The sequence below is a fragment of the Lathyrus oleraceus genome, chromosome 1, assembly GCF_024323335.1.
Source record: "Lathyrus oleraceus cultivar Zhongwan6 chromosome 1, CAAS_Psat_ZW6_1.0, whole genome shotgun sequence".
NCBI lineage: Eukaryota > Viridiplantae > Streptophyta > Magnoliopsida > Fabales > Fabaceae > Lathyrus > Lathyrus oleraceus.
The window spans coordinates 199,903,580-199,913,997 of record NC_066579.1 but is presented as its reverse complement, the minus strand read 5'-3'; the positions used below and the strand labels follow the sequence as shown (position 1 = coordinate 199,913,997).

The following is a 10,418-nucleotide window of genomic DNA, read 5'->3' as shown; positions in this document are numbered from 1 at the left end:
CTTAATCCACTAACTGAAATTAGTCAATTTTTTAGAGATATTTGTACGTCATCTTTAAGAGTGGATTACATCATTAAGTTGGACCAAAATATTCCAGTCATTCTTTGTAAGTTGGAACAAGTATTTCCGCCTGTTTATTTTGACTCTATGGAACGCCTACATGTGCATCTTGCCTATGAAGCTTATCTTGGCGGTCTTGTTCAATATAGGTTGATGTATCCATTTGAAAGGTTCATGGGTGATTCAAAGCGATCGGTGAAAAATAAAGCTAAAGTTGAAGGATCAATATGTGCACATTACTTGCATCGAGAAACATCACATTTTTGCAGTCACTATTTCAGTCACTTAATGTTAACTCCAAGAATCATAAGGAATCCCGTAAATATTAACGAAAGAAGTCAATTTACCTTATCACCCATTGGGCTTCTAGGTCGTCTCTCTGGAAAGAAGGGTGTGCATTGGCTGACCCAAAAAAATGCAATTCGCACATGTTCATGTCTTGATTAACTGCGTTGAAGTTAAACCATATCTTGAGTAAGTATACCCTAACTGTTTAATTTTCTTTACAATGTGAATATAAAACTTATTACCTTGAAAATATAATGTGTTTATTTTTAGGGAATTTAACACCTTCTATTTTCCAGCATGGTTCAAGGAGAAATTGTCATGCATTTGCATCGACTCAAGAAATACTCCATTTGAGAAACTTGTCTGAAGGCCCTATTCAAAGAGCAAATGAATGCCACACATACTTCGTGAATGGATATGAATTTCACACTAAGACTTGGACTGAAGGGAAAAAACCATAAACAATGGTGTATTTGTAAAAGGAGTTACAGATGGTGGTGAAGACGACTTCTATGACTTTGTTAAACATATCTACGAGTTGGTGCACGATTACTTGGACTCGGAAAATAAATTTGTCTTGTTTTATTATGACTGGTACGATCCATCTTCTAGAGGTACAGAAATAGATAAGACAATGGTACTATTGAGATTCGAACAGACCGAAGGTACAAAGAGTATGATCCTTTCATAATGTCACATATTGTTAGGCACGTGTTACTATGTTCCTTATCCTTCAATTGTTCCACGTAAACGAGGATGGTGTGTTGTAATCAAAACAAAACCATTTGGTCATATTGAAACTGACAATCTAGTAGAAGATGTTGCTTACCAAGTTGATGAAGTTGAACAAATTAATGATGTGATTTCAGTTGAACAAATTACAAGTTTGTCTGATACAATGGTTGAGGGGCATCAAGTTGATGCATTTATATTGTTGGTAGAAAATAATATGGACGAAGAGCATGAAGAGTTAGGATCCAAGGACAATATCACATCAGATGATGAGAATGATATGGATGAAGAGCATGAAGATTTTGAATATTTTTTTTTGTAATCTTACTTAATGAAACCTTGTATTGAATGTGTTAGTGAATATATATTGATGAGATTGTGTTAATAAATAGGCAAAATGCCACCCGATCTGATAAGGATAAAGGTAGTGGTAATAAGACCCAACGTCCAAGGGTAATAGTATGTCAGGCACCTCAGTCGGCCATGTGTCCTCCCCCGCAGAGTCAGGAAGATCCTATGTCCATGACCAATTCTCAACCTCTTAGGAAATTACTCTCCCCTCATGAGTATCCAACTTTTATTAGTCCATTTGACACTCCAACTTCTATTAGCCCATATGGGGATCTAGCTTTTATTAGCCTATATGGGGGACCTAGTTATATATATATATATATTGTGTGTGTGTGGATATTCCATATAACTCGTATGATTTTTGCATGAATCTTGTTATTATTTGATATGCATGATGTCATGGATATGATCAAAGCATTGTTTCTTTATTGAATGACAAACCACTTGGCCAAATAAAGCCTATCAAATGCGAGAGTGTTCCTTTGATGAACCCCTTTGTGTCAAAATATGGAAATTCTTGTTTTTTAAAAGTTATAATCCTTACTCTATGAAAAGAAAAACAATTTTTATACCTTATCTTAAGATAGGAGAGAATTTGAAAAAAGAAGGGTATATAAAAAAGCAAAGTTGGGGAGAAAGGATTCATTAAAAGAATAGAAACCAAGTATGCCAAAATTTGGTGATAAAATAAAAAAGAAAAAGAATGATATTTTGACAAAAACAGTGAAAAAGTAAAAGAAGATAAAAAAAAACAATATGTCAAAATACAAATAAATCACTTAAGTGGAGTTTTAAGTTCAGAAAGAAAAGAGAAATTTTAAATGCAAATCTAACTTTTGCTCTCTTATCTTATAAGTATTTTTAGTTAAACAAAGGAAAAACCAATGTTTCTTGTAAGGCAGGTCATATTACAACCTAAATGAAGACCTTAGTGATCCATGACTAAAAGAATATGTTGTCATATTACTTAAATAAAATGCAAAATTGCTTTGTGGTTTACGCATTGTCTGAAATTGATGGGAATATACAGTCCAAGTGAGTGATATACAATGAGAAATATGGTTCTAATGAAAATTGACTTTTGATCTAAAACTTGTATTAAAAGTACACTTTGGTTAAATAATATTTTCATATTCATGCTATGATTGGTGGATAGTTATGATATTAATTTTGAATGAGCATTTGAATGAATCATGCCAAAATTGAAAGGATTTTAAAGTTTTTTTTATTAAAGTCATGAACAATAGCATGAAGTGTGCATACTGGATTTATGACTCATTTGAAGCTTGTATTAAACTTGTTTGAGGACAAACAAAAAGAAAAGTTAGGGAGAGTTGATAACTATCAAATTTAATCATTTACCATAATTACTTATTAACTTAAAACACAAGAAACCATATGAATCCCCCCCAAAAAAAAACATTTTTTATCATAAATATGAAATAAAGCACCTGTATGAACATCTTAATTATGAAATTCATGAAAACAAGTGAAATTGTCCAGAGATATCATAAGATGCACAAGTTGAGTAACAGAAGACTTGCTAGGTGAGGCAGAGACTCGCCTAGCCAAAGACATGACCAAAATAGGACAATACAAGGAATAAATATGACATCGTGTTGACTCAATCTCGTCAGGAAAAGAGATAAGCCCGATACGCGAGCATAGAAGGTTAAAGATCTCTTTCAGGCCAAGTTACTTTATCTTGAAGTAAGACAATTCGTTGGGAGAGGTGGCAAGCTTGTTAAGCGGAACAAAACAGTTCAAAAGACCCCTGATTAAGTAACTTAAAGGTAAAGGAAATGTTTTATGGTTTGACGAACAGGGAGGCTCGATAAGCGAGATAATGTGGCCAAGTCCACTTGAACAAGATGGACAAGATTTATTAGTGAAGAAAAGCAAAACTTATAGGCGAGCCAAATACCTTGCTAGACGAAGACATTGTAACATAATTCTATAAATAAAAGTCTCAGTTAGCTCAACAAACAAACATTCATTCATTCATTGTCGTTGCTTAATAATGGAAAAATATATATCCAATCCATTTCATAATATCTAAAGTTTTTCACTTCAATGATCACATACAATCTATCTATTGACGTCAATTAATAATTGAAAAATATATATCCAATCATCTAGATGTCTTTTTGAAATTAATTCATATATATATATATATATATATATATATATATATATATATATATATATATATATATATATATATTATATATATATATATATATATATATATATATATATATATATATATATATATATGTTTCAATGATTTGATCAAATAGCAATCCTTGTTAAAAGTTTTGTATGAATAGTGAAATAGAGAGAGAGATAATCACATAGTTTCATTAAAGGTGAAGTATGGAAGAAGTGAAATAACATAAGTCAAATTGTAGTAACACACATGCAAGAGAGAGAGAAAGAGAGAAAATAACAGAGTCGGCATTATAGTGATAGTGTCGAGATGTTTAGCTTCATGACATTAAACATTACTCTAACTATATAACTCCAGTTTTAAAAAAAATCGTTAAATTATATCTATATCATTTTGATCTTATAAGACTCATTTATAACACATTTTTCTTCTTATGTTGTTAATGGGATTCACACAAAGTAGTTTCTTGATTTATAAGCCAAATAGCCAACAGAGAAAATGGAACATCAAAGACTAGATATGTCTAATTCAAAAACAAAACTCTAAATTTTATGCATGCCAATAGATACCCAAAAAAAAACTTCTCATTTACAAACCCAACTCATCTTTTGCGGTTGTTTTCCACAATTTTCACACTTCTAAGGAAACCACAAACCAAACATCAATTTGATGATGTTTTTATTACTATCATCCGAGAAAATCAATCCCCTCCATTCTACCACGAACAAGTTTATGAAACACTTCCCTAACTTGTCTTTCCAAAGTATCCAATCCATCTTTCAAACCTTCACAAACATTCACAACATCTTCCACTTTAACCCTAACTTCATCTTCTTTATCCTCACTCAAAGGAAACTCCAAAGAGTCAGCCATATCATTCATCACCCTAGCACACTTCTCAATCTTCTGAATCTCCTTCAAAAGACCACAAGTATTCTTCCTCTCCCTCTTCTTCGACTCGTCCGAAATCCGCTCGTGGAGTAATGTCACCGGAGCAGCCCAAGATAGCTGCCGCGGAATCGAAAAGTTGAGATGTAATCCCCTATCTTGGCAAGGAATTGCAGCCACAAGTGCCCACATTGTAAACAACAAAATCGAACTCATTGTATAAATAGCCAATGCAAGACCATTTGTAGCAACAAGATCATTATTCTTAGGAAAACAAAGATTGTTCCCTATTGCTTGTAATTGTCTAGTAGCTGACCAATTCCTTGATACACTCCAAGAAAGTGATCTAAAATGACCTAATGTGGATGAATCTCGCCGATGATGATGATTATCTCTATTAACATTGTTTCTACCAAATGACCTATTTCTAGATGCAAATGAAAAAACATTATTAGAATCTTTATTACTATCATCAAGCATACCAATAGCCAAATCAACCAGAGCTTTCTTAGCGCGACGAAATTGACCTTCACTAATGATTCTTTTATGATCCAAAGCACATAGAACAATCTCCAATAGCTTCTCCCATTGTCTAACCATTTCAACACCATCTCTAATAGCATTGCATACATCCAATGCCTTCACACTCCTCTCATAAAACTCATTCACCAAACGATCCAAAGGTGGTTTACACACTTTCGGTCTATGGTTATGAAGAATCATTCTGAATTCCTCTTGGCAACAAAGGAATGTATCTAGAAGATTCCTAACCCAAGAAAGAGATAACAAATCATCATTAGAAACAGAAGAAGATAGTTCATTGAACCTATCAGTGACATGTTTTTGAAACAAATTAAGCTCATTTTCTAAGCTTGAATTTTCCATTGAGTGAACTAGATTAACACGTTGATTCAAAATAGAAGAACCTTGATATTCTGTTGCAGAACGCATTCTCACATAAAAATTGAATTTTTATCTCAAAATTGAAAACTTTTTGAATAAATTAAAATACCCAGATGGATTTTCAAAGACCAATTTCCGATAATGAGTGAATTAACACTCCGGGAACAGAAAATTAAACTTTGAATTGGGAATATTAGGGTTTCAAAATTGGTGAAACTGAGGAATGAAAATTCGAAATTGATTGAAAACCCAGAAAGGAATTGGGGGATGGATTGAGGAAAAGTTTAAAAAAGAAGGTAGAAAAGTGATGAATTTTGAAATGGATTGATAAGAGGGTTATATTAGGGATAATTGAACCGCGTTTAATAAGGTTGTTGGAAATTTTAAAAGAAAAAAATTCAAAAATTCAAAGCTAACGAGTATGGATACTCGGCAAGAAAAAAACACAAATATTTTGTGTACTTAGTCTGTCTGATATGTAATCCTGTTATACAAATATCTGATTTTTATGTGATGTACAAGAATTAAGGTTTATAACATCTCCACTATTTATACAAATATACCACATAAAATATTTTGCGGAAATTTTACACCAAATACTTATACAATATTGTGTATACCGTATTTATAGTAATATTTTTTATTTAAAATTTTTAAATTAAAAAAAATATTATTATAAAAAAATTATTTTGGGTGGTTGTAGAGATTTTTTTTTTATAGAAAATCAAGAAATTTGGCTAGAGTTGATTACATGGATTTTATCTTATGTGACTTCTACGGACACAATAAAGTTAATTGAGGAAAGTTCATCATATATTAGATTGGTAACCGCAAGTTAAAGCAGAAGTGTCATTTGTTCTAGAACTACATCAAATTCGTCAGAATGATGCAGACTTGTTAGAATCTCCAAAAGCGTTTGACAACACTGTGATTAAGTTGATGAAATATTTACAGGATGATGATGTTGTCTACTACTACCTGGATACGCATGGGAGACTTATGATGACAGGTTGGAACCAAATGAGTAGGCTCTTAAAGGTCATGTCTCGAGGAAGATCGCATCTCATGTTGGTCTGTGGATTAGACTATTTCTGCTGCTCAAGGCAGAGAGGAGCGTTTGATAACTCGGCTTAATGCAGAGGTTGTTAAAGCTCGGGCGAGAGAGGAGCGCATGATGGCGCAATTTGCAAACATCAAGGAAGCTCTCACCGCTCAAAAGTGCTCAAAAGGGTTTGTGCTTTGATTTTGATTTTGATTTTGATTTAGATATTTCCCTTTATCCTTGTTCATCCAACCTCCCAATAGTTCAGCATACCTTTTATTCCATCATCTGCATCATTTTGATACAGTTTATTTCTGTTTATTGGATATCATTTTATGTTATTTTGGACATTGCGACTTATTAAGTCTTTTGGTTAATTACATTAATGGCATGGTTTTAGCCATTTTAATTATTTTTATGTTAATTGTCTATTTTACGTCATATTTAGCCTGTTATCTCTTCTTATATTGTGAATTGTCTGAAATTGTGTTACTTATGTGTGTATGTGTGCGCGCGCGCGTGTGGCGTGCACGTGTGTGTGCTTATATGTGCTTTTCTGGTTTTAAAATATTTCATTGTTGTATGACATTTCGTATTTGTTTTATATGTTGTCATGAGTTCAAATATGTGTGTTGTATATGTATTTGCTCTTCTCTTTTTGATATTTTTCAAATAGGAAGAAGGTTGTGAGATATTAGCGTTATATTTATGCGCATTTAGTGTTTAAAGCAGGGGGCTTAAGAGCTCAAGAAACAATCAAGTTTCAAGTGTTGTATCATTTGTTGTGTGTTGATCAATAAATCTGAAATCAAATTGAATTGGAATACAAATTACAACTTTCAAATCATTTGCTCAAATCAAATTGTATCAATAATATATCAAATTTTCCAAACATCAAAAAGGGGAGACTGAAATTGCATTGCAGTCGGTATCATTTTATTTTGATGTTTTGTCTAAATTTGATTTTTGTGTGTGTAATTTTATTTATCGTGTATTTGTAATTTGTTTATAATTTATTTGTATGTTGCTCATTTTATTTATTTTTTTAAACATGTACCTTGAGATACCCCTACATTTAATGTATTAGATTTGGATCCATGATAATGTATTTTTTTAATTTGATGCAAGTCAAAATGTTGAGTGTAGCTTGAATCACAAGTTATAATACTTAAATCAAGGTTTTTGTAAAGCTTGGTTCGAATTAGACATGTTATGATTTAAATCATATATTTGTTTGAAATTTTAGAATTTGATTCTACAAACTTGATTTGAATCAAGATAGTGTGTGATTCGAATCACAACACTTATTAACTTGAATCACAAGGTATTTATTTGAATCATGGAAATCAAAATGTTCTTTAAAATTAATTGCAATTTGAACCATGCTTTAGTATGACTCGAATCACGGACACGAAACATGATTCAAATCAAAATAAAAAATTCTTCACTTTATTATCTTTTATTCAAATTATTATTTATTTGATTCAAATCATAACCTCGTGATTTTACTTGAACTGTTTTGTGTTTTTCTTAAACTTTGTGTGCTTAATCTCTAAGCCTATTTAAACCTTTCTTTATCTCTTTTATAAGAGTTGGCTGGTTAGTTAGTCAATTAAATGATTTATGAAGAGAGTTGGTCATTTCAATTAGATTGATTAATCCACGATATTCACCAAGAACCAAATACTCTTTTTGTTAAGAATCTTGACATAAGCCATGAAAGTTTTTTCATTCACAAACACATTCCTTGATTCAACCTTGAGAACAACTTCCTAGAATATTGATATTATAAGATTCTGTAGTTGTGTTGTGTGATATTCTTTAGATATTAATCCTCATCTTTAACCTTATACCAAGAAACCATTATTGTGGTGCTCAACTCTAAAGATTGAGTTTGAGAGGTAGATACAAGGTACATTGGAAAAGTTAATATTTTTTTCTGTAAAGTTTATTGTGTATAAGAAGAAAGAACTTATTTTTGCCCAATATATTTTGATGGTTCTTATTAAGCAAGAGAAGGGTTTCTCTATACTCTAAAGAAGACTTTGGTGGAACTGAGTAAAGGTTGTCGTAGAATAAAGTTGAGAGTTATCCAATCACTCTTGGTTAGAATAACCGCTTAGACAAGTCTTCTTCAAATCCAAGTAAAAGGTGTTGCAGAATAGAAGTTTGAAGCATGATTATTGTGTCTAGAAAGTTTGTTGGATCAAGACCATTGAAGATCTTGAGTATTAGAAATTGAGTAATCTACATCAACAAAAGGGAATATCATTTTAGATTTGTGTTGGCTAAAGTATTGAGCTTTTAGTGTTCAGGTTGATGATAATATGTTGTACCAAAATACTTGTATCTTTAACTTTAAAATAGTGAAAGACATTACCATTTTCAATGGTGAAAACCATTGAAGAGGGGAGTAGGCATGGCGAGGACAAATTGTTGAACCATTGCATATCCGGTGTACATTTTCCTATCTTTATCTCTTTTAATTTTCTTCATAATATCATGCGTGTTAGATTCTGTTCATCTTTAGAACGTCGTCTAGATTTAAATCTTGCTTATAGTGTTTTATCATATAAGTTTAGGTTTGCGATGCATTAATTCATTGAAAATTATATAACATGATTGAGATTGTGTTAACTCTATGTTTTTGATTAAATTTCTTGTTAATGTAACTTTGCTTACCTTCATTATTTCTAATATCAATTGATTCATCCTATTAGGAAGGCGATGAAACATAAATTTTTTGAATTCATTCGTTGTATTTTGCTTTAGCTTATTATATTTTGCTTTCGTGCTTTAAACTTTAATTTTGTAAAATAAGTTGTTTTTGAAAATAGTATAAGGGACCGGTTTGTTCAACCCCCTCCCCCTCTAGAGAATTCCATACCTATATTCTCCTCCAACAATTGGTATTAGAGTTGATCTTTGATCAAATCTAAGTGACTCCAAAAGTTAAAGATATGGGTAAAATGATCTGAAGGGTGTTGTATTTTTTACAAAAATTCTTATCTTGAAAATTCAATATGTTTCATAGTCTTATGAATGGATTGACATCATTATCTGAATAACTTGGAGATATTTAAGACAATCCATTTCTGGTATTTTTAATAAGTCTTTAATTATGAGTTAGAATTTCATTGTAAATAGATCCATCCAGGATAGAGCTAACAATATTTTGAGTTGTGTGCAGGTAACTGGAAACCTAGCAGTATAGCTTAAGTTTTGTTCCTACATTATGATTATTCGTATAGCTAAAAAACGGTGTCATATAGTATATGTATGTTTGAACTTTGTTAAAGTATTGTGGAAGGAAGAAGAAGCATCTCCTTTTTTACCTACTCTTACAAGGTTATCGTAAAAGAAGATGAAAATAGTTTCGTGAAAACTGGTGTGTTCACTGGTTGTTCAAAAAGTATCTAAGAATTTCAAAGAATCAAGTTTTGAAATATCCATATCATTGTCAAGTGTTGAATCAGTTATCCAATATTGTCAATGCATATGTTCAAATCAATGAAGTAGCTAATCATTTGCTTAATAAGTAGGATGATCAAAGATAATTAGAACATTTGTCATTTCAATTCACCTAATATATTGGTAAATAAGTGTCTGATAATACTTTCTAGACATGTAAAAGGAATTGTATCTAATTGTTTGTGTTTGATCGTATTTTTATTTTGTTATTATTGTTGTCGTATACTAATCATTTTGGGTGCAGTAAGTTAAAGCCTAGATCGAGATATTGGTATGATCCTTATAATCTCCTTTATCTTCTTGGGGTTTACTTAATTTTATGTGTTTCATATATATTTGGTGTGTTATTTGTTTGAAATATGTTTGTTTATAGGCCTTCTTAGGATTTCTGTCTCCTTGTATTAAAATTGCTTGTTTATAGGCCCTCTTTCAAAATCAATACAATTTTATTTCCAAAAAGATACTTTTGTTTTACTTTCTCCGTTTTGTTTGCATAAACGTCCATTGATTTAA

The 10,418-nt window shown here is 31.5% G+C and overlaps 1 protein-coding gene across 1 annotated transcript; it reads right to left on the bottom strand.

Annotated features, from left to right (window-relative positions):
* Window positions 1-4,049: 4,049 nt before the first annotated feature.
* LOC127127390 (protein ROH1) lies at window positions 4,050-5,711 on the bottom strand. The gene has a single exon (XM_051056565.1). It carries the CDS (start codon window positions 5,438-5,440, stop codon window positions 4,289-4,291), a length of 1,152 nt encoding a protein of 383 aa, XP_050912522.1. The 5' UTR covers window positions 5,441-5,711; the 3' UTR covers window positions 4,050-4,288.
* Window positions 5,712-10,418: the final 4,707 nt, after the last annotated feature.